Raw genomic sequence first — 25,022 nt, 5'->3', positions numbered from 1 at the left:
TTGCTTTTTGTGTGTGTATGTGTATTTGAAGAATGCAACACTGTGGATATTTCAAGAATGATGGGAAGATTTGTGTGTGTGCATATACATACAGTATGGGTATATGGGAGTGATTGGGGATTAATTTGAGTGTGTACCATAACTTTCATGTAGTGCTGCTATGATGACATCATTTAGTGATTAAGGATGATCTGTAGGTCTGTAAGGATATACGTATGGATGGATCACTGATATGATATCTCTGTGGGTGGTAAATAGCTGTGGATCACAAAAAGTCATGATAGTGAATTGGTGATAATAATTTCAGAATCAGTAGAGAAGGAAATAAGAGAACCTGTGCGGTTTAAGGAATTACGCAGCCAAATGCAGACTCGGAGGCAGGGCTTGTCCAGTTCAATGATTACGACGGAGGTTTGTCTGTTGCAGTTTGTAAACACAACATTCATTTTGGGCCAATTTTGGGAAAAACAGATAGATACGTACTGTATGTGTTTCAGCAGAGCAATATACTGTATATATCAGGTAAATCCTACAGACTCTACCTTTAAGCACTGCCATTTGGTGCAGCCACCACAATCATATAAAGTCTTGTGCTGTATGAATAATGGCATGATGCTAAGACCATTGGAAGGCTTTTATTTATATTTTATAGCAAATGAAGTGAAGCCCTGTGTTTTCTATTGTCAGTGTGTCCATGTTGACTTCTCAGCTCTCTAGGACAGAGTAATAATCCTCCATGACAGAACACATACTGGTAGGCTCATGGAGTGTTGTAAAAAATGGCATATAAGTGTACACTGATCAAATTCAGTTTGAACTTTTTGTTTTTCCTTATCGTTCTACAGTGATGTACAGTACATACTGGTTTCCATAATAAAAATGAATGTGTCTCTGTGTCGTCAAGGTGCCCTTGCAGAAGAAGAGCCCACTCCATGTGCAGTGTCAGGGCACGGCCGTCATTGCCTCTTCAATGGTACAGCTTGCAGAGAGGGCTGGCAGGGCCCCAACAATGGCATCACCAACTTTGACAATTTTTTGTTTGCCATGCTCACTGTGTTCCAGTGCATCACCATGGAAGGCTGGACTGACGTTCTCTACTGGGTAATCTACCACTCTACATCAAAATGACTCTGATTAAAGGGATATTTCAACATTTTGGCAAATTGGCCCATTGCCATAATCCTTATAGTTTTAGGAGTAGGTTCCTTACCTTTAATTGTCGGTGCAAGCTATTTTTAGAACGGCTGAGCAGAGCCGCAAGCTGCTCAGAGCTACACTACAGAGGCTAATGGGATTTCTTGGTTTCCTCATCAAACTCATCAAATACACAATCCAACAACTCCAAAACACTCTGGTGGACAAGTTGTGACCTGCACATTCACCACGCTATGAGATAATAACGGAACGTTACGGGACGGAGTTGTTTTTGAGGGAAATTCGTACAAAGCCGCTGCCGCCGTCGGGAGCAGTTTTTCGGCAAGCAGTCTCTTTACGGCTTTGCATTTACCTCGAAAACAACTCTGTCTCGTAACGTTCCGTTATTATCTCATAGCGTGGTGAATGTGCAGGTCACAACTTGTCCACCAGAGTTTTTTGGAGTTGTTGGATTGTGTATTTGATGAGTTTGATGAGGGAAACCAAGAAATCCCATGAGCCTCCGTAGCGTAGCTCTGAGCAGCTCGCGGCTCTGCTCCGAGTATCTAAAAATAGCTTGCACCGGCAATTAAAGGTAACAAACCTACTGCTATGACTATAGGGATTATGGCAATGGGCCAATTTGCCAAAATGTTGAAATATCCATATAAGCCCAAAACCAAAGAACACATGACAACACAAGTTTATTTGGTCTTGAGCGCACCGGAACAGTTAGTCATTTACAGACACAGTTTTGCTTTTGCAAAAACTGAACAAACACTGCATAGGAAATGTTGTATAATAGAAATGTTTGGATTCATCATGTTCTTTCCAATGCGTGTCCTGTAATTTTCACAAAGGTCGTCTGATGAGTGTCTATAGAGTAAATCTGTTCAGCAGATGACAGACTTTAGTTATACAGTAGGTGTTATGAACAGGACAGAATTGAATGAATATGTGACGCAATTGTGAACATGTAGAAACCAGGGCTAATATGTGTAATATTCTTGTTTCTCTTTGTCTGCTATTGTCCCCATGTAGATGAATGATGCAATGGGCTTTGAGCTTCCATGGGTTTACTTTGTCAGTCTGGTAATATTTGGATCCTTCTTTGTTCTCAACCTGGTCTTGGGAGTGTTAAGCGGGTAGGTTTTGCATTTAATTATGTAATTAGATTTGTTTTGCTTTTGCCTTTACTTTTTGTGACTTGTTTTGATATATCAAGCTCAACCTGTTTGTTACAAACACTAATGTTATTTTCCAGCATTCCTGGATATGGTCCAATACATATTCATTTTCAATTGATTTGTTAGTTGTGAGACCCTGAACCCTGGAAAACAGTTTTAGAAAATGTATATTTTCTTTTCCTTTTTCCTGTTCTGGTTCATATTACCGGTGTCTGTCCGAGGTTTGACTGTGATTACACTCTTCCCTATCCAGAGAGTTTTCCAAAGAGCGAGAAAAGGCCAAGGCCCGGGGAGACTTCCAGAAACTCCGTGAGAAGCAGCAGTTAGAGGAAGATCTGAAGGGCTACCTGGACTGGATCACCCAGGCTGAGGACATAGACCCTGAGAATGAAGAGGAGGGAGATGAGGAGGGCAAGCGTAACCGTGAGTTACCTGGATTTAATGAATACGTAGCATGTCTAGATGCAAACAGAGCTGTGATTAACGATGCTGTAACTCTCACTGCCTTTATGTTAACGCTGCACATTTCTTTGCACCATCTACAGTACAGTATAGAAGATGGAGCAAACCGTTACTCACCTGTCCAGGGAAACAGCAGCACCTCAGTTTATTGCTATTAATTTACAGGACAGGTTTTGCCCACGCCAATATGACAGTGATGTTGTCATATCGCCGGAATGGGCTGAAGCAACCAATGATGCGTCTTTGTCTGTAGTTTACATGGTACACAGGAAGTAATAGTGAACCAGAGATCCTCCATTTCCTCTGATAAAAGCGTTTTCCACAGTTGTTGATTCAACTGATCACTGGGACGGGGGGTGGGGGGGTGTCAGTGCCCGATCCGTACCCGGAACACGATCCGTTCCAGGACGCTTCTGCGCATGCGCACGCCCATCTTTTAGTTTACGGCAGACACCGCGGATATGGATGAAAACAGAGACGTTCTATGAGGAAAAACATAAGCACGTCGCAACGAATTCCCCTCTGTTCTATTTCTGATTAAATTAAATGTAATGTAGACCGATCAATTAATTGTAAAACATTTATTTATTGATGTAAATGTGGTGATTTCTGCACATACAGACAGCAGCAAGTCAGCACTGCTCCTCTGACCAGCTCCTCCTGAAGCTTCACTTTTCATTTACACAAACTAATCAATGAGACCATAAATTAATCTGCTCGCTTTCTCCACCGGCATGACGACGTCTGTGTGACCGGTCAATCACCTCAGCCGGCCGGCTGCTGCCTCTGAGATGAGCCGAGCAGCGAGCTAACGTTAGCTCCCGGTGGCTACTCCCAGCTATGCTCCCAGCTCTGCTCCCAGCTAGCTCTGCACTTCTCCCAAAACCGGAGCAAACTTCCAAACAGACGTCAGTTGGATAAACTGACCACAGATTAGGACTCTAAACTGTGACTTTCTCGCATGAAAAAATATTTAAAATTAATAAAGTGACGTTTTAACAACGCTACGGCGGACTTTTAGCTGCTCTACTGCTAGGCTATCAGTTAGCATAGCTTTGAAGCTAATGCCGTAAAACGGCGCATGCGCAGAAGCGCTGGAACGGATCGTGTTCCGGGTACGGATCGGGCACTGACAGGGGGCACACATAAAACTACATATTTACCAGTTTTAGTCTAGTTATGTAGATTTTCATGGTGCTTTATGTGATTAAATAGTCAGTTTGGTGAGTCATGTGGATATTCTTTTTTTATGCCTGCTTCAAGATTCCTCATTCAGACATTCAGACTCAGTGAGACACTAATTACCAGTCTTATAAATTAAAGTATTTTACAGTTTATTATCTGTGTCAGATTTGAATAACTGGTACCATCAGTGTGAACAGTCCAAGATCCAAGTTTTATCTTAAAAGATGTGGCCCACTTAGAGAGACAGAGGAGATTGTGTGTGTGTATGTGTGTGTGTTTCCCTCCTCCCAGGGGGATAAATCAGCCAGTGTTTTATGAGTCTAGCCCCGGGGTGGCACATCCATATGTAGAACTGCTAGAAGCTTTGCAGATGCAGTTTGATGGCACCTAAGAACACCACATTTGGCAGGTCAACCAATGATGCTGTGGTGAAGGTTATTCTGATCTGAACACACAGGTCTTTGGGGGATTGCATGGAACTCCACATCATAGCCAGTAGGGCTGTCACTTTTTATTCAATATTCGAATATTCATTCAAACGTGGGATGAAAAGTTCATATTCGAGCGGTAATGACCTGCTCGAAATGTAGGCTGCCGTGCCTGCATAAGCTCATCAGACTATCTGAAGGAGTTTCCCTTATGGCTGGTAAATATCTGTGTGTGCCAGGAACCGTTCTCGTCAGCAGGTAACATTGTAAATAAAACAGAGCTGCACTACTGTAGATCCCAATCAAGTTGATAGACTTGTGTTCCTGGCAAATAATATCAGAATTGAAGTCAGGCCGTTCGGCTTAACTGTTGGTTCTATGTTTTACCTCTACATTTTAAAGCTGTTGGAGCTTCCTTCTATTTTCAGTGTTGTCAGTGATTTGACATTTACGATTCAGAGATTTCTACTTTCCTACTCTGTGCTCTATGTTGCACGGGGGGTATTCGAATTTATCCATCCGAATTACGGGTCATTTTAAATTGGTTTGAACCAAATTTTTCTAAAAAGTGACAGCCCTAATAACCAGTGGAACCCGACTGCTGTTCAGAATCATGATGAAATCCTGAGGTGTTGTTGTCAGACATTACACTGGTGCAGTGGGCCCAGGGTTCCCCCTTGTGCAGGACAGTGCCCAGTCTCATATGGCCATATTGTGTCAGCAGTTCAGTAATGAAGGCATTGGTGCCAATGTGTCACTCACTGGCCCTAACATCCCTCCACAGCTTCACGAAACTGGTGTTAAGTGTAGTCATCTCCCTTCTTTTGTCTTCTCAGGTTCGGGCTGAGAGTTATCACTATTTAGATGAACCACGTTGGGTCTAGGCTTCAACACCCACGGGTCGGACCGGGTTTTCATTTTCAGGTCTGTTTTATAACTGTAGCAGGCAGCAAAGACAGGGGCAGCACCATGCATGGGGAGCGTGACTCTGACTTAGCTCCTTACCAGTGGAAAAGCAAACTGGTTCTTTGGAGGCATGAGAGTTGAACCAGTTAAGCACTGGCTCTGGCACCAGGTTCTTTTTTGGTGGAAAAGGGGTATGTGAGGGTTGTGTTGGTGTAACCACGGGTAGCTGAGAACGAGCCTCAGGTGGCCAGGCAGCCAAGCACAGGGGCCAAAACTTCTCCTTTCTCTTTCTGGCAGACGCTGGTGATCTTCATAGCTAGGGCGATAAAGGCAGTTGGTAGGCAGATCATTCTTGAGTGTGGAAGGTAGTCCATGCAAGAAGGAATCAAACAAGACTTGCTGATTCCTGGCACTGTCGGCTGCCATGGGTGTGGTACTTGGTGGCATCGTCTGAAACTCTGCATTTTACCCCACTGAAGCCCCGCTAAAAGTTCTAGCTGCTTCTCGGCCACAGGCGATGTGCTCGTACAGTATATTTTGGTGAGTGACTGGGTGAAGAGCCACAGACGGACGGCCTCCTACTGAACTCAGCTGCAGCCCAGGCCTCAGCTCGTCCACGGACATGAGACAATAAAATTGGGTTAAGAGCTGTCCAACGCATTATTAAAAACTGGAAGGAGAGTAGGGAACCATAATTTTCAAGGAGGAAATGTGGTCCAATGTGACCACAGAGTCCAGACCTTCACCCCATTTAGAATCTTTGAAAAATGAATACAACTGAATGGAAATAAATGTTGTGATATTGCAGAAGCTTATAGAAACGATGCCACAGCGAATGCGTGCTGTAATCAAAGCTAAAGGCGGTCCAACAAAATATTTAGAGTGTGTGTCTTTTTTTTGGACAGGCAGTGTATTGTAGAATTCATTTATTGTCAATACTATCGAAGCAGCAGATCTTTTCCTTCTCTAGTGTGCTTGTCTCAGTCAGCAGCTGTTTACGAGACTTTGACACATTTTAGATTTTGTAGCAAAATAAGATGAACAGTCCGACAACATTCAGACAGCTGCTGAGCTAGCTGCTACGACTGGGACTGTGACAGTGGCAGTGTGACAGACAGAGCAGATTAAAATCTCTCCCTCTACAGGTTCATGTCATGCAGGTGCAACAGGTGGGAATGAAGTTTGGGCTTTTTACTTGTAAAGGTTTAATTGCATTTACTTACTGTTACTACAAACTTAGTGCACATAAACACATCATTTTCAGGTTACCTGTTGACTTCACCTCTGCTGTGGCACCCCTAACACACACACTGTCATAGATATGTATAAGAATACTACATGACTCATCTCAGTGCTGCTACCCACTGACACTGCAGATATGTGTCCCTCTTCTAATGCTCACCCTGAGGTTTCTCCAATGTTTTCCCTGTTAAATGGGTTTTCTTGGGAGGTTTTCCTCAGTCATTGTGAGGGTCGAAGGGCAGAGGATGTCGTTATGATGCTGTGCAAAGCCCTTTTAGACAAACGGTTGGGCTATAGAAATTAAATTGCCTTGCCTTGCCTTATTATTTAATCAATAATTGAAAAAAGCAGTGACAAACGGTTTGTAAAAATGGGCTATACAAATGAAATTGCCTTGCCGTGCCTTGCCTTATTATTTAATCAATAACTTAAAAAAGCAGTATATATTTTGCCTGTGTATGTTGTTATACTGCTGCAGTGCCTTCAAACCATTCAGGGCGAGGTCGGCGCATATGTGCTTGGAAGTTCTTTATTGTACTGTATGTCCTCCACTACTAGGCCTGCCTTTGACATCTGCTGTCATTGTTACACACAGCACCTGGAACAACACATTAACTTTCTTTCCTCAACACACCTGCAGTGTGTGTGTGTGTGTGCCTTGTAAAGAGAAAAAAAAAAGTCAATTGCTGATAACAGCAGTGTTTTTCCTCTACTTTCTCTTTCTTCTGCTTCCTCACATCTTCTGTTGTCACCTAAACTTGTGCCTGCCACCTTCTGTTCTGTTACTGAAGTCTTGTGTATTCTAATCTCCACAAGTCTAACACTGTATTATAAAGTTACTTCAGAAATTGTAGACAAATTAAAGTTATGCGAATCAATAATTTTTGAAGCCAATATCGTTAGCTTAAATTTATCCTTAAAAACCAGTTCCTTGGTTGTGACACCTTAAAACCTCTTTCTCTTTCCTCTTTCTTCATGCTAGAAGCAAAAATGTAAGATGAGTTTTGTTGAGGTATGACAGGTAGTTAGCCAGTCTGTTAGAGAAAGAAGATTTTATTATGTCCTGTACACGTGTTGGTACTGTAGATTGTACTGCAGCTGTCTCTTGTTGTACATTCCCTGCTGTACTGACTCACTGCTTCCTCTACTGTCTGGCTGTGTGAACGGCATGTTGCTAACACCAAGGGGTCACGTTGGCTGACCTCACCACTAAGAAGAAAGGAAAGTTTGGCTGGTTCACTCAGTCGACAGAGACACAGGGTAAATGTGTCCAAGTGTGTGTGTGTGTGTGTGTGTCTGCGAGTGTGAGGACAGTTCATCTTGGTCCTGCAGCATCTCTCTGTCTCTGCATGGATGTGCTTTGCTTTTCCTTTTGTTTGTGCTTTTGTATCGGCATGTCCCTTTGTTGAACTCACCTGATCCTCATCATCCTTACTGAAGGAAAATCCTTTTCATGGCATTGCTCTGCTATCAAAAATACAAAGCCTGCCTGCTAGTAAAATTAATCAACACAAATGAATCAAATGGGGAAAAAATTACTCCTGGAGGCAGATGCCACTTTTCAGGAGGAAACTACTGAGCAGCAGTTAAAGGAAGTGGCGGGGTTTATGTGAAATGTTGCTTTTATTTGTAGAAAGGTAAACACTATTGATCACAATACCAACCACATAAGAAATATTAACACTAATCCTGAAACATGGTTGAGTGTTTGTCACATTAATGACCTTCAGAGTGTGTCAACCACATTTACAATGCAAATGATTATCTTCAGTTGATCTCATCTGACTGAATTTACTGTATTCTGGGCGAACGGAAAACAGAACTGTCAGGGTGTTTGTGTTCAGATCCCTCATCCACTCATCATCACTCTCAATTCCTTTCATTCACCACTAATAAAAAAAAATACTTTCGTGCATGTACAGTATATATGATTTCCAATATACTGTAATATGTTGCCACTATGCAAGTAAAACCTGTTGCAGCACGCAGACCTGGACCAAATAGTTTGATCAAATATTTCAACCATACTGAAAATATTTGACCTGATCATTGGATATGTGTTCCAAGCAAACTGTTTGATCTTAAAGGGATAGTTCAACATTTTGGAAAATTGGCCCATTGCTATAATCCCTATAGTTTTAGGAGTAGGTTTGTTACCTTTAATTGTTGGTGCAAGCTATTTTTAGAACGGTGGAGCAGAGCCACGAGCTGCTCAGAGCTACGCTACGGAGGCTAATGGGATTTCTTGGTTTCCCTCATCAGACTCATCAAATACACAATCCAACAACTCCAAAACACTCTGGTGGACAAGTTGTGACCTGCACATTCACCACGCTATGAGGTAATAACAGAACGTTACCAGACAGAGTTGTCTTTGAGGTAAATTCATGCAAAACTGCTGACGCACGTTCCCGTCAGGGGGCAGTTTTTCGGCAAGCCAAGCAGCCTCTGCCTTTGCCTCGAAAACAGCTCTGTCTCATAACGCTCCATTATTATCTCATAGTGTGGTGAATGTGCAGGTCACAACTTGTCCACCAGAGCGTTTTGGAGTTGTTGGATTGTGTATTTGATGAGTTTGATGAGGGAAACCAAGAAATCCCATTAACCTCTATAGCGTAGCTCTGAGCAGCTCACGGCTCTGCTCCGCTGTTCTAAAAATAGCTTGCACTGACAATTTAAGGTAACGAACCTACTGTACTCCTAAGACTATAGGGATTATGGCAATGGGCCAATTTGCCAAAATGTTGAACTATCCCTTTAATAACGATATCTGTGTACTGAAGTTCCTATTTAATAAATGACACATTATATTTGACTCAGGTCTGGGGGTGTACGTACTCACACTAACTTGATCAAACAGCTGTTCTGCACCTGTCGATCTAAGTTCCAGTTGCACTGGACATCGACCATCTTTCTCTTTGAGAACTAAAACATTTTTGGAATTCAAAATCTGGCAGATATTGTCACACTTTGATGAGAAATCATCCTGACACGTACATTTTTCACATTTTTAGTTTATGTTACATGACTTTCTTGTAGCACTTGTCAAATGTTTTATTTCTCATGGATTAGAGAGTCGGTTGTGGCAGTGATGGCAGTTTCCATAAATAATATTGAAATAATTAACTTCAAACATTTCATCACCTTAGAACCAAGCAAAATCAAACATGCTTGTGGTCCAGTGAGAAAATCTACCATGTGACATAAACATGTGAAAGCTCTTTAAGTACACAAAGTTCTTTAACTTTCTACTATTGGTGTGTTTGTGTGTGTGTGTGTGTGTTTGTGATCCCACAGCGAGCATGCCCACTAGTGAGACGGAGTCGGTGAACACAGACAATCACAACGGAGAGGAAGACAAGTCCCCCTGCTGTGGACCACTGTGGTGAGTGTGACACGTTACTCACAACAGCAGATATTTGATTGACAGCTCTTTCAGCTTATTATAATTGCTAATAGTGCAGGAAGATGCTCATTCAATTATTCTCGGACACTCTGACCAGATAAACGAGTCAAAAGACACAGCTTTTGTTCATGTCTCTATATTAAACTCAAACACACATGCAGCATACATGCAGGTGTTGTTGCCTCTTATTAAAAGCTGCATCATGTTTTATTTTTCCCAGTCAAAAAATTACAAAGTCAAAGTGCAGGTCAGTATGTTAATGACACTGCATGGCTGATGTCTTCCTCCTATGTTCATTTAATTCAACTCTGCATCCGTGACTGATTCCCCCCTCATATTTGAATTGCTCAAACCCACATTGTTTTCATCTGTGTTTGTGTCCACATTTGTATTTTTATGTTATTTTTTTATATGTGGAATGTCTTATTTCTGACTAACCAGTTACTGTTCCTATCATGGTCTCACCACCCTCCCATCATTGTGTTTTTTCTCTCGTTTTGCTCCCTAAATGTACTTTTAACACCTTATGTATTATTAACATGAGACATGAAATGCCTCATTACTTGATAAAAATATGAATAATTTAGTGTAAAGTCAGAAGAACTACTTCTTTCACTACATCTAAGGGAAATGTTATTCATATTTTTAGTTTTGCCTAGTTTCAGTTTTAGGCCTATGTTTCATTATGGAGCTAGACTCCTGGTCACACGCATCCTGATCATCGCTCCTAAAGTTGGATTGTTTGTCTGTCAGTCGTCAGTGGCGGCGGTGGAACCGGTTTTGCCGTAGAAAATGCCGCGCAGCTGTGAAATCAGTGACGTTTTATTGGCTGGTCATCATCTTGGTGTTCCTCAACACTCTCACCATCGCCTCTGAGCACTACAACCAGCCAGACTGGCTGACTGAAGTGCAGGGTACTGATCTTTGTTCTCTTGTCACTGTGTGATTGTCAAATATCCATCATCATGTCATAGTTAGTTTAACATGAGATGTTTGACAATGTTTTTAACAGCCTCTCCACTCCTCCTCTCCTCTCCTCTCCTCTCCTCTCCTCTCCAGACGCAGCAAACAAAGTCCTCCTGGCCATGTTCACCCTGGAGATGCTGGTGAAGATGTACAGTTTGGGGCTACAGGCTTACTTTGTGTCGCTGTTTAACCGCTTTGACTGTTTTGTGGTGTGTGGAGGCATCGTAGAGACCATCCTGGTGGAGTTGGCCATCATGTCTCCTTTGGGCATCTCTGTTTTCCGCTGTGTGCGTCTTCTTAGAATCTTCAAAGTTACACGGTGAGCAGAGGAAGTTAGCTCTGGAGGCTACAGCGTCCACTTCTTACACTTGTTGTGACCTGCTGGTGTCATGTTCAAGGATATAACTCATTTTAAAAACAACAAAATAAGCTGATGTCGTTTTATAATGTTCATAGTCATTTTTAAAAAACTGTTTTCTCTTTCTCTGTCCATCTTTTTACTCTTTTTACTTTTATTTGATATCTGTTCTTCTCCAGTCACTGGGCATCTCTTAGTAACTTGGTGGCATCTCTGCTCAACTCCATGAAGTCTATCGCCTCCCTGCTGCTGCTGCTCTTCCTCTTCATCATCATTTTCTCCCTGCTCGGCATGCAGCTCTTTGGGGGCAAGTTCAACTTTGATGAGACTGTGACCAAGAGGAGCACGTTTGATAACTTCCCCCAGGCCTTGCTTACTGTGTTCCAGGTCAGTGCTCGGCCTTATTCAAAATATTCAGGCACAATTTTCAGGTACAGTATGACACAAATCAATTTTTTTTTACAATCTATTAGGATAAAAAACTTCTAAAAAGTTCTGTCCTGATTGCTTCACTGCTACACAACATCCACTCAAACCGTTTACTGTATTTCAAGTCAGTCACTGGATGAAGTATTGAAGTAATTTTATGTGGTGTTTGGCAGATCTTGACAGGAGAGGACTGGAATACCGTGATGTACGATGGGATCATGGCCTACGGTGGTCCGTCCTCCTCTGGGATGGTGGTGTGCATTTACTTCATCATCCTCTTCATCTGTGGAAATTGTATCCTACTGACACACACACACACACTAATGCAATATCATGTCAAAAAGTGAAGATAAAGATGATACTACTACTGTATGGCAAGCAGATTTAACATTTAAAAGCTAAGTTTGACTATCTGGAATTAACATTGTAGATATCAACAACGTCTTTCTGACTAGTTGTACATTTTGAATATTTGGATTTTTCATTCAAGATATCAGTAATTCAGTTTTGCCTAGTCAAAAAGAATATTTCAGATATCCGCAACTGCGTTCTTCCTAGGACAAATGTTACATTTGTCATTCATGTGTATGGGGTTTGTCATTACAGATATCTACAATTCAGTTGCAGAAACGATCTCACGTCTCTCACCATGAAACACACTCTTCTTGTGTGTGTCTGTATGTGTGGAGGGAGGGAGGGGGGCCGACAGAGGTGAAAAGAGGGACCTGAGGTGTATCGTCTTGAAATGTCCGACCAAGTCGCAGACTTTACTTTCACTTTCTACGACGTGTACGAGCGGCGATTGGCTGCTCCTCCTCCTCCCTCTACCTGACTGGTGGAGAATCGTCGGCCGTGGTGGATTTTGGCAAATACGATTACAGGCTGTAGGTGGAGCCAGAGGAGTTGGATTTTGTCCTAAATTACCCATTTAATGTCAGAATCAGAATATAGTGACAGTTCCAGCAAATATGACTGAATAATTGTTACCAACTGAAGCTTTAATTTAAGATGCCTGAAAAGGGACATGTAGATATCTTTAATTGAGGTGATTAAAGATAACTTGAACTGGAATTAGGAATAGTCGTAATTCAGTTACAGATATCTGTAATTCACATAGCGGATATCTGCAACTGAATTATAGATATCTGTAATGACAAACCCATACACATGAAGTGACATCATTTGTTCTAGGAAGAATGTAGTTGTGGATATCTGAAATGTTCTTTTTGACTAGGAAAACTGAATTACAGATATCTGCAACACATATCCAATCTGGCTTTTAAATGTTAAAATGGCTTGCCATATATTTCACCATTTTGGCACCATTCCTGAACTCGAATGACAAGACATCCTACTGAATGTCTTCTTGGCTATCGCCGTTGACAACCTGGCAGATGCAGAGAGCCTCAACACAGCGCAGAAGGAGAAAGAGGAGGCAAAGAAGAGGAAGAACAGTATCAAGTACAGCCGATGACATCTCCATGATTCTTTTTGTTTTGTTTTTGTAGACATTTATTACAAGGACATTGCTAGACAGAAGTCCCATTGTACTGTAGCTGGTTATTTACACTGTCTCTGTTGTCTGTCCCTCACAGAGACGTAGGCACAGAGAAGAAGAGAATTGAAATTACAGAAGCCAAGGGTGATGAGACTAAGGTAAAGACAGAGCAGCTCATTGTCTCTTATTGTCTCGTCGTGGAAATTGTATGATTTTATCTTGTATTCACGCCTTGTCATACTGAAACTGCCTGTCTGAATGTGCACTACTGATTTCATCCTTTTGGACCTGACTGTATGTAGGTGCCAGCAGAAGCCTTGCTAGAGGAGGATAAAGAGTTGTTTCCTGCCATGGACTCTGCAGGTAAAAGTCACTCATCTTCAGGAACAGGCGCTTTAAATGAGCCGTGATCAAACAGGGGTCATTACTAATCCAAACGATGCATGATGAGAAATCAGAGCAGCAGTGAGCGCGGTTTACCTTCTTTAATAAAGGTAAAGGTAAAGGTACTTTATTTGTCACATATACAGCTAGTACAGTGAAATTCTTTCTCTGCATTTAACCCATCCCTGAGGAGCAGTGGGCAGCCACGGTGCAGCGCCCGGGGACCAACTCCAGATTATGAGCCAGTGCCTTTGGTCAGGGGCACTGACTGGAGGATCAGGCTAGCTGGCATGTTTTTAGTAATGGTGTCAATTCATTTTGTAGCAGATCAAAAGAAAAAAGAAAAAGAAAAAAAAGAACCATCCATTAACTCATAGAGCTAATTGGCAAGAGCTGAGACCTGGTGTGTGGCTTCACAAATGGACTAAGCCAGTCACCATGGTTACAGCAGCTGTCAAGGCAGTTTCAAACAGCTGTCAAAATGTCAAAAATTCTGTTATCAAGACAAAAATCTGAAAATACATATATTGCATCTTGACAGCATGGAAATGTTGGTCACTTGTTTTTAACGATAAGTGTTTTGCTCCATAGTGAAAAACTGATGTTTAAAAATGCATGCAATACATTAAATCCAATTGTTCCAATGAGAGCAGAATTCAAAATGTTTTCAAAAATTCAGTTTTTGAGATACAATTCTGGTATTTGCCAAACTTCATCGACTATGAAAAATCTTTTCATGAAATTGAAAATGTATTTAGCAAGAATTGGCTGGTATATGTTTACAGTACTGTTTACAGTCAAATGTTTAGCACTGTATGCTCAAATGTTCAAATATCAAAAAGCCGGGTGGTATTTTTGTGGAGGTCGATCTGAAGATGCAGTGTAGCAAATTGGTGTAAATTAAGCAAAAATTGTGGGAAGAGAAAGGTTTAATAAGTTTTACAGTTTCTGAAAAAAACTAGGTGATGGACTTCATAATTTGCACTGGATTTAAAAGTTTCTAAAGTACTGGGGCTACATTTTGGTGAAAGCTTGAAGCACTTGGAGGGCCCGGCCCGGCCCGGCCCGCAGACTGTACTGTAAATGCCCAGGTCTGATCCTACACCTACACTGATCAGGCCTCAGGGAGACAAAAAACTAAAAGGACTCCTTCTGTTCCAGTGTGTGATAATGACGATAATGACGACCTTCCAGAAGTTCCCTCTGGGCCCCGCCCCCAGAGGCTGTCAGAACTCACCATCAAAGAAAAGACTCCGCCCATCCCAGAGGGCAGCGCCTTCTTTATCTTCAGCAGCACTAACCCGTAAGTCTCCTACAGGTTTCATACTAGTCAATGTGTTCGTCTAACAGCAACAAAATCTGTTTATATATTAAAGGGATAGTTCAACATTTTGGCAAATTGGCCGATTGCCATAATCCATATAGTCTTAGGAGTAGGTTTGTTACCTTTAATTGTCGGTGCGAGCTATTTTTAGAACGGCGGAGCAGAGCCACGAGCTGCTCAGAGCTACGCTACAGAGCTCATGGGATTTCTTGGTTTCCCTCATCAAACTCATCAAATACACAATCCAACAACTCCAAAACGCTCTGGTGGACAAGTTGTGACCTGCACATTCACCACGCTATGAGATAATAACAGAACGTTACCAGACAGAGTTGTTTTCGAGGCAAATGCAGAGACTGCTTGCCGAAAAACTGCCCCAGACGGGAATGCACATCAGCGGTTTTGCATGCATTTACCTTGAAAACAACTCTGTCTCGTAATGTAGCGTAGCTCTGAGCAGCTTGCGGCGCGGCTCCACTGTTCTAAAAATAGCTCGCACCCACAAATACTATAGGGATTATGACAATGGGCCAATTTTCCAAAATGTTGAACTATCCCTTTAATGATGATAGAAAGTAGAGATGAAAGCTGTGTCATTGACTTGCCTCTGTCCTGCAGGTTTCGTGTCTTCTGCCATAAGCTGATCAACCATCAGATCTTTACCAACCTCATCCTGGTCTTTATCATGCTCAGCTCTGTCTCTCTGGCTGCTGAGGACCCCATACGCAACTTCTCTGCTCGCAACACTGTACGTACACAACCATTGGGACTGTCCTGAATGGTTAACCCAATCAGTATCAGGAATGATCAATAATATTATAAATATGGATTAACAGATGAATGAGTGTACAACAATGCAATGTATCATAAAATCTGAAAGACAGAAAACAGATGGCTGATGTTTAAAGCAGAAGTAAGCAGAATATTTGTGTTAATATAAGTCTTATATAGTTATATCTTCCGACGGCAATCACTTACATAGAGTGTTTGGTCTGAAACACGGGTCTGTCAGTCACTCTGCTCTGCTGTAAGCCGAGGAGAAAACTTTCCTTGTATCCTACAACCTTTATTCAATGAGGAGAGAGAACGGCATAAAGGGGCGGTCCTCTCTGTGTGTGCAGCCAAGGGATGCGCGTGAATGTGGTGACGTAGGGACGAGGGCGGGGACTGCTAACTCCATCAGCTGACAGGAAGTTAGCCAAAACGACCGGACTGCTTACTTCTGCTTTAATGACACCCGTGCCTTTGCAAAGCACAGTTTGGCTAACAACATTCAGAAAAGTAAAGTACATGCTCTGCATTTCCATGCTGGGAAGTGAACACACTGTGTATGAACATATTAAACCCTGTCATGGTGAGTGCTGACACACCAAAACAAGCTGCACTAGGCAATTTCAGATGTACGTACAGCAGACCCAGCTGGTCATGTCATGAATTACATTTAAAAATCACAACATGTCAACTATGACAAACTACTTCTTAGCACAGACACTACTGTATTATGTGCTGACACAATGAGACGATCTAAGCACAGACAAATTGTTTTTGCCAACACAAAAAATATATTTTGAAGAGAAAAGGGCCCAAATACCCAGAACATATACTCTTATTCTGTGCTGATAATTTAACTGCTCAGAAACACACCTGGATGTGTTAATGCATGTCTGGAATTAGAGAGAGAACTCTGATAATCAGAAATGTGGGGAGTTCATAGGTTTTGTTTCACTCATTTTTTCTGATTGTCCCACTCCCTTCAGATATGTCACTGTTTACTCATCACTTTCAGCCATGTAGGAGCTGGGAGCTAATGGGGGATGCAATACTGATTTGTCACCCAGTCAGTGGATCTTCATTAGCGCTGCTACTCATCAGTAAAAACACCTTCCAATGAGCTGGAGTTTGAAATATTGCAGTTAAAACCTGAAACAGGAAAAGTGAAGTGACCTGCTTGTTCTGTGGTTCGAGACTCGCACACTTCAAACCCACAGTGAAGACTGACGTCTGCAGCATGCTGGAGCAGTGCAGTAGATTAACATCTGCACTGCAGCAGCTGCTGATGGCACGGCTCCACGCTGCTTTCACTATAGGCACAGAATGTCGCCTGTCGCTGCTCTTTACTAACCTGAGAAGTTGGTTTGGCCCAGTGTGTAAGCTCACACTGTTTTACATCGTATCTTACCTAGTGCAGCTTTGTACTGGTGTCTCATCTGTGTTTCACTCTTAACTGCATCTACTACTAAAGTGTATATATGTTCTGCTGTTGTCCTGGAATGACTTGGACTTGTGCATTGCCTCTTGCAGATACTTGGTTATTTTGACTATGCTTTCACCGCAATCTTTACTGTTGAGATCCTGTTGAAGGTAAATGTTCTCTGTGTGCTGTGCTGTGCAGTGCTGCGTAGAGCTTCAGTAACCCTGCGTGCTTATGTCACTCTGATTGCCTCCTCAGATCCTAGGCTATGCAGACTATGTCTTCACTAGTATGTTTACATTTGAGATCCTTATTAAGGTAAACAATCCAAACTGTCATGCCGCCTCAGCAACAACCCACCACTTCCAAGCTTGCTGCACATGTCCCCCCCCCCTCCCTTATTTTTGTCTCTATAAGGGCCACCTGCTTGTCTTGTTGTCACAGGCAACCAATCTGTCAACATACATTTTTGTCAGATATTTTCTTTTTTTGTCTGTCAGTCCGTCACTTTTCCATCACGGCCCTCTTCCACCCAGCTTATGGGTCAGTGGCTCTGCAGAGTCCAAAATATGACTGCTCTTTTCTTCAGCTTTCAGAATATCAGTAAATATAATATAAATATAATATAAATATTATATTTTTGAAAATATTTCATTTTTTGTTGTTTCTTATCTAAAACATTGAGATTGAATCCTCTGCCTTACCCCTCTGCTCTATGCATGCCTGCACGGGGCCCATAAAAACTTTATCAGGAGTTCTAAGCATCTGCTGTACAGTTACTGGCTTAATCCAAACTAGAAATGAGTGTTAATTGCCTTGTCTGCAGATTTTGCATTGTTCAAAGTTTATTTTAGGTGTGTGTGTAACCACAGGAGTCTGTGAGCGTTTGTGAGTTTGTCTCCAGCCTTACCTGTCAGCTTTGTATGTAATATTTCAAAGGCTTGACAATAGCAGAAATATGACTGGGAACTAATGGTTTGCTTACATAATTAAAACAATCATCATTGAGGCTCCATTTCAATGCAGGACCATCAAGTTCCATCATGGACTGTTGTCATGAACACCTGCATCTGAAATGCAAAGTTAATGTAAATGTTAGAGGGTATACATAAAATGCAGACCTTAGAATTTTCAATTTGGCACAGAATTAAATACAAATTGGATACTAACTATTTTTCATGTTTTTAGTAATAGAACTTTTAAGACGGAGTTCCCAATTTTTTAACTGTAAAAATAACGGTGCCATAGATTGCCGTGTGACAAAACCTGCGCACAGGGCACACACACTAATAAGCATACCCAAGCATACAGCAGTTTACTCTAAGATAAAAACGAATACCTCAGTCAAAGTAATATCGCTAAACTGTATTGAGTTCCTATGTTTCAGCATTAATCTCTCCTAATGAGATGGGTGGGCACTATGTGTGAAGCACAGCAATTCTGTCCATTCTGGGTTTAATTCTGGAGGCAGCCACTCAGAAATGAGGAAAATGTGTATGCATGGTTTTATTTTAAATTTAAACTACAACTTTTCATCTTTTTTTAAATTATGGCTAAAATATGGTATGTGTAATAATTGTTCACATTTTATTTGATATCTGGAAATCATCTCACAACCCCTTCGGTGGGGTCCCGACCCCCACTTTGGGAACCCCTGGTCTAAGCAGTTGTGCCCCTGTGTGGATGTGGACTGTGGCCTGTTCTTGATTCCTCACTCTGGGCTTTCCTCTGTCCGTCTCACCAGATGACAGCGTTTGGGGCATTTCTTCACAAAGGGGCGTTCTGCAGAAACTACTTCAACCTATTAGACCTGCTGGTCGTTGGTGTGTCTCTGGTGTCCTTTGGAATTCAGTAAGTAACATGAATGTTTCAGTACAAACCCAGTGCGCTGTGGGCTAAATAAAAAACTTGTCACAGAAGAATTTCCACACAACAACATGACACTAGCTTTCCCTTCAATGCTGAAGCTGCTGATGTGTCTCTCCTCAGGTCTTCTGCTATTTCAGTGGTGAAGATTCTGCGGGTCTTGCGAGTCCTTCGCCCACTCAGGGCCATTAACAGAGCCAAAGGACTCAAGGTCAGAGTAACGGCAGTTCAAGATTCTGTATCCGAGCACACGCGCTTGTGTGTGAAGTTGTGCATGCACACACCTACTGTATGGTTGTGATGCTGTGGCGTGTATTCTGTGCTGTTAACATTGTGGAACTGCGTGTCCTTTTCAGCACGTGGTCCAGTGTGTGTTTGTGGCCATCAGGACTATCGGCAACATCATGATCGTCACCACGCTGCTGCAGTTCATGTTCGCGTGTATCGGTGTGCAGCTCTTCAAGGTACACTGAAGGCATGGGAAGAGGGAAAGAGTGATGGTACGGTGGCCCTGAGAGCTCAACACATAGAGCACATGGTGTGTTTCCAGGGGACATTACCTGACTTTGTGCCTTTGTCTCAGTAGGTTCATCCTTTTTTTCTTTTTACATTATTCCAGTGTTTTTCAGCCTTGGGGTCGGGACCCCACGAGGGGTCACCTGGAATTCAAATGGGGTCGCCTGAAATGTCTAGTAATTGATAAAAAGAAATACTGATAAAAACATTTTTTAACCAATTTTTTTATTCTTTTTAAAATTAGGATTAAAAACACCACACACAATCTTAAACAAATGTATTCTATACTTTCACTCTCTCGAATATAAATTGAGTTCAAGTAAAATGCAGCATATAAAAAAAACTGAACTGGCATATCTTGATTGACGACCATGACTGCATGTGATCGCAGGGTCACCAGAAATGTGTGAAAATCAAACATCTTGTGTTGGTTTGTGTGACTTTGCAGCACATGGTGTCCAATTGTTGAGGATGTTCCCTCAGCTCATTAGTGGTTTTTGCGTGGGTTTGCAGTGCATTGAACTCTCAGGGACACCACACTCTTTTCTGTTTCACCAGATCCACTGGCTCTTCTGCTGTAAAACAACAACAAAAAATATTGACGCAGAAGGCTTTAAACTCACATAAAATGAACCTCTGATTTGTCCTCTGTCTTTTTTTTGAATAAAGGGGAAATTTTATCGATGCACAGACGATGCAAAGTCCAGCCCCGTGGACTGCAAGTGAGTTTGTGTAATGCTTCAAGGTTTGCTGATCTGATCTGTGTGTGATTGTGTGTGTATGTGTCATAACATTCAGCGTTTAACTCGCAGGGGAACGTACATTCTCTTCAACAATGGGGACACGGCCCTGCCCATGGTGAAGGAGAGGATTTGGTACAACAGTGACTTCAACTTTGACAACGTCCTCATGGCCATGATGGCTCTCTTCACCGTCTCCACCTTTGAGGGATGGCCCACGTACGTTCTGCTCTGTGTCTGTGTTTTTGAACAGTGGGACTCATCATCTACGCCTGAAAGAACATGCAAAATTCAAATTTAAAAATTGTTGACATTAATCTTGTTTAGTAACTGTTACACATACTGTATTTTTGATTATTAAATAGAATTTATCCTGCCACATTTTCAGGTTTATAACCACATATCACCATGGTAACAACACGAGTGCACACGTTTGGCGCTGCTTGTTCTGTGATTAAGAAGAGTAGGGTAGGTTGACTTTCTCTCTGTCTTTGTGTGTCTCTGCAGCTTATTGTACAAAGCCATCGACTCCAACAAAGAGAACATGGGTCCCATCTACAACTACCGCATTGAGATCTCCATTTTCTTCATCATCTACATCATCATCATCGCCTTCTTCATGATGAACATCTTCGTGGGTTTCGTCATTGTCACCTTCCAGGAGCAGGGGGAAAAGGAGTACAAGAACTGTGAGCTGGACAAGAACCAGGTAGGGAGGTGTCACAGTACTGGAGTATTGATCCATTGGATATCTACTAAAATATATCTACTAAAATCTGACTATAACTGGACAACTGAAGTGCATGTAAACGCCTTAGTCCGACTAATATCGGAGTTCTCCAACTCTGATTAAGACACCCAGATAATGCGATTGGAAATCGATTTTCTTCAGCATGTAAACGCCTTAGTCGGACTGAAACTGGACAATGCATGTGCGCTTAACAGTAGAGACGGCACAAAGTGGAGCAGAGAAGCCGCCCGAACCCGGCCAAGTAAAGAAAAAAAAACAGCGTTGGCGCTGATTCAGTGCATTTCACTCAGTGCGACCAGTGAGAGATTGTGTTTTATTAAAAAAAGAGAGAGAGAGAGAGAAAAAGCCAGTGGACCGTCATTTGTATCCAAATCTGAGCCCGAACCCGGCCCAGACTAGCGAGTCTGGTTGGGGACTATAGCTGAGAATTTATTAAGCTTATTAAGTTGTTTATATTCAGTTTTTTACTTGGTAACAGAAAAGTCAACAGGACAGGGGGCGTATTAACCCACTGAAACGAAGCATATCGCCGCCTGAGGAGACGGACACAGTCAGTTAATCGATTTTCTCTGTTACATGTGAACTGGGACAAGGACAGAAGTCCGATTGGACGGCAAAATTGCATTTTGAGCATAGCTCGATTAAGCTGTGCATGTAAACGTACTGAGTGAAATGACAATATTCAAATCCAGAACAAATGTATATATTGAAATATATGACTGACTGTTGCTGACCTGTTGTCTCTCTTTGTCCACGTCCCCTCTCCACCACGTCAGCGTCAGTGTGTGGAGTACGCTCTGAAAGCTCGTCCTCTGCGGCGCTACATCCCCAAAAACCCGTACCAGTACAAGTTCTGGTATGTGGTCAACTCCACCGGCTTTGAGTACGTCATGTTTGTCCTCATCATTCTCAACACCTTGTGTCTGGCCATACAGGTGAGTGGTCGTCATTTGGTCCCTCAGGTATTTATACTGTGTGACATAAAGTAGTTTGTGTATCTACACCAGTCAACTGATTTGATTGAGTCATTTGACTTATCCAGCTACCAGGTCCTTGTCGTGGACATTGTTTTATTTGCAGCAGTGGTTGTCATGAACTGAGCCATGAGAACCTGCAGAGATACAGAGAAACTAGTGAATACAACCATCTAATCAGTGTGTCCTCCTGCTTCTGTCCAGCACCATGGTCAGTCTCACCTCTTTAACTACGCCATGGACATCCTCAACATGGTCTTCACCGGGGTGTTCACTGTGGAGATGATCCTCAAGCTCATCGCCTTCAAACCCAGAGTAGGTCTCTCCTCTCCTCTCCTCTCCTCTCTCCTCTCCTCTCCTCTCCTCTCCTCTCCTCTCCTCTCCTCTCCTCTCCTCTCCTCTCCTACATACAAATAATGTAAATCTACCATTATGATTTCTTACGTAAATACTCTTCCTCAGACTTTTCCCTTCCAAACATTTCCTTCCCTTGAACACTTCATGTTTGATTGTTTATTTGGAAGCACTTCCCTTTGCCTGTTAACCCAGCCCTCACCTTTATCATCGCTCTTTATCCTCCACCTCCATCACTTCTTTCACTGCAACCTCTTCCGATCCAAACCCTCCCCCGTCTCGCCGCTCCCCTGCCCTCCCTTCTCCGTCCGCTGGGTGTGATGGCGGCCATATTCAGGGCTATGTCCGGGACGCCTGGAATGTCTTTGATGCCCTGGTGGTGGTTGGCAGTGTAGTCGACATCATACTCAGCCAGGTAGAAAGTCGTCACCTCTCTGTCACTCCTCCTCTTGCTCTCCCACTGCCGCTGCCTCACTCCTGCTTTTCCTTTCCATCACACCTTTCCCCCCTCCCTTCCTTTCCTATTTCCATTTTGTTTAATTATTGTAGGTCAGTAGATCCAGTTTCTTTTGAAGTCTGCTGAATCTGTGGTAAACTTGGTTGGATGGTGGATGAACGCCACAGACCACATTTATGCACCAATAGGAATTTCCATCCCATATCTGTGCAAAATGCCAACTTATGCATTCCATTAAGCCACTGCCAAAAAGTGATTTGATGTTAAGAAATTCTGTAGTTTAAGTAGGGGATGGCTGTTTCTATCAGAGGGTTCATGTACTCACAGACTCAGTGACTTTCAACCTCACTCTAGCAAATCACTACATTCTGATGTTTCTGTGCTTTTCTCACCTCTTCTTCCTCTTCCTCATTGCTGTGTTGTCTCTCTCTCTTCTCTGTGTTTTTTCTTGCCTGTGCTTGCAGAACTATTTTGCTGATGCATGGAACACATTTGATGCCTTAATTGTTGTGGGTAGCGTGGTTGACATTGCCATCACTGAGATCAATGTAAGTAATCATTTATCACACGCACATGCCTGCCTTACTGCATGGGGTGGGCTGGGTCTAGCATCAGAGTTGCATTCAAAATCATTCCCATGCCTAGATTACCATTTGGGGATTAATGTAGCAATTCTTATTAGTAAATCTTAACTTATCTTATTTTAGCTAGCTTAGTTTATCTTAGCTTAGCTTAGCTTAGCTTAGCTTAGCTTTGCTTAGTTTATCATATCTTTGCTCAGCTTCTGTGATGAAGTGTGTGGTCTACAATATTTTCAAAATAAAATAATTTAATTCCTATTCCTATACTATGATAAAATAAGATTGTTTTTATCTCAAGCAATCTGCCTGGTAAAATAAAGGTAAAATAATAATAAGATAATCCGTTATTCATCCAACGATGAGGACATTTACAGGGTTGCAGCAACAGTGAAAGAAATATAGAGCACAGATAATAAATATGAAGCTGCCAACGTCGTGCCATCTTGACAAAAAAAAGTAAGGAAAAAGGTTTGGAAAAAGTATACGTCATAGAAATGGATTGGAGTCAAAAGGACAGTACTCAGTTTGGTGATACACTGAAAACACACTCTGTTTGGAACTGAGTATATAGAACAAATACTGACACATCTATACTTAAGTACTATAGTGGACTGTAGAGTAGATATATTTGTACTGTCCACCATCACTATCACTATATCTATCTATATAGATCCCCCTAAGCCCCCACAATGGTCCATCAATGTTCTTCCTCAGCAGCATAAAGCCATCATTTTAATGATATCTTAAGATTATGATCACATTGCTGAGGTAATGGTATGTGATTAAGTAAAACAGCTTTTTATTAGTGAAATGTTGCACATGAATAATTGTTAAAGGGGAGATATCCAAGTTCAGTTGTTTTTCCGCTGTTTTGCTAACGATGTTATGACGTGTACGGTATATTTGTGTAGTCTTATCCGTCATAAACAAGAGATTACAGGTTACAGGGCGTGTTTTTATTTTTATTTTATTTTTTTTGAGATAAGAGCTGGGATGCTAGGTCAGAGCTGCTGATATTGAAAGGTTGGTTTTCAGTCAACAAGTCATTTAACCATCACAATTACTCTAAAGTTGTTTAATTAAGGAAACAATGTAGCATAGTTAAGCTAAGAATCCTGCATAGCTCCTCTTTAAGAAATGGGGGAATATTCTAGATATGTTGCAAATGTTGTTATGTTTGTGGTGCAGAATTAGTGCCCTCTAGTGGTGATAAAAATGGTTACCTAAGAACATAGTGGATAGGCCTACACATTTGGATATTGACTGGGTGGTTACTTTAATCTAACAAAGATTCAATTTCTTTGTTAGTTTGTTTGTTTTTTAAAGATTCCTTAGACTCTATTCTCCTCTATTGAGAATCTGTTTTTGATGCAACTCAGTCATCAGTGAACAGGTTGTGACTGTTTTCAGTGTGCAGTGCTGCTACTGTGAGGTCAGCCTGCTGCAGTATTATTCATATGAAGGTGCTTTGAAGAAAACACACGGTGCACTTTAACCAACCAGAGCCTTGGATACATGCTAATGTACAAAATAGAGTAACAGCAACATGATAATATCTTCACTCTTCTTCTCCTGTAAATATTTTTTAATTTGATTAGATCATTTTGTTGACCCTTGTTCCCATTCTTTCATCACAGCAAGTATAGAGCTTTAACTGGTTTCACTTTCATGCAGTTGAATCAT

The 25,022-nt window shown here is 41.9% G+C and overlaps 1 protein-coding gene across 11 annotated transcripts in view; it reads left to right on the top strand.

The window, feature by feature from the left end:
• The window catches only part of cacna1db (calcium channel, voltage-dependent, L type, alpha 1D subunit, b), a 75,929-nt gene that overhangs the window by 32,224 nt on the left and 18,683 nt on the right, over positions 1-25,022 (top strand). For 2 of the 11 annotated variants that reach the window (XM_085780945.1, XM_085780942.1), the window contains exons 7-33: positions 905-1,101; positions 2,176-2,279; positions 2,575-2,744; positions 7,730-7,804; positions 9,842-9,929; positions 10,171-10,197; positions 10,704-10,864; positions 11,010-11,235; positions 11,454-11,661; positions 11,877-11,997; positions 13,050-13,164; positions 13,299-13,359; positions 13,504-13,564; positions 14,747-14,888; positions 15,528-15,657; positions 17,211-17,270; positions 17,359-17,418; positions 18,845-18,951; positions 19,090-19,177; positions 19,323-19,430; positions 20,152-20,204; positions 20,295-20,441; positions 20,730-20,931; positions 21,750-21,908; positions 22,152-22,262; positions 22,639-22,716; positions 23,223-23,306. In XM_085780945.1, coding sequence (XP_085637071.1) covers positions 905-1,101; positions 2,176-2,279; positions 2,575-2,744; positions 7,730-7,804; positions 9,842-9,929; positions 10,171-10,197; positions 10,704-10,864; positions 11,010-11,235; positions 11,454-11,661; positions 11,877-11,997; positions 13,050-13,164; positions 13,299-13,359; positions 13,504-13,564; positions 14,747-14,888; positions 15,528-15,657; positions 17,211-17,270; positions 17,359-17,418; positions 18,845-18,951; positions 19,090-19,177; positions 19,323-19,430; positions 20,152-20,204; positions 20,295-20,441; positions 20,730-20,931; positions 21,750-21,908; positions 22,152-22,262; positions 22,639-22,716; positions 23,223-23,306 — 3,143 coding nt within the window. The remainder of the gene's footprint in view (positions 1-904; positions 1,102-2,175; positions 2,280-2,574; positions 2,745-7,729; positions 7,805-9,841; positions 9,930-10,170; positions 10,198-10,703; positions 10,865-11,009; positions 11,236-11,453; positions 11,662-11,876; positions 11,998-13,049; positions 13,165-13,298; positions 13,360-13,503; positions 13,565-14,746; positions 14,889-15,527; positions 15,658-17,210; positions 17,271-17,358; positions 17,419-18,844; positions 18,952-19,089; positions 19,178-19,322; positions 19,431-20,151; positions 20,205-20,294; positions 20,442-20,729; positions 20,932-21,749; positions 21,909-22,151; positions 22,263-22,638; positions 22,717-23,222; positions 23,307-25,022) is intronic. The other 9 variants (XM_085780944.1, XM_085780943.1, XM_085780950.1 and 6 more) reach the window with 6 other exon arrangements.

Source organism: Trachurus japonicus, chromosome 7 (assembly GCF_045865225.1).
Source record: "Trachurus japonicus isolate A0001 chromosome 7, Traja_1.0".
NCBI lineage: Eukaryota > Metazoa > Chordata > Actinopteri > Carangiformes > Carangidae > Trachurus > Trachurus japonicus.
Note: the sequence above shows the minus strand (reverse complement) of the source record. Positions and strands in the feature narration are given on the sequence as shown.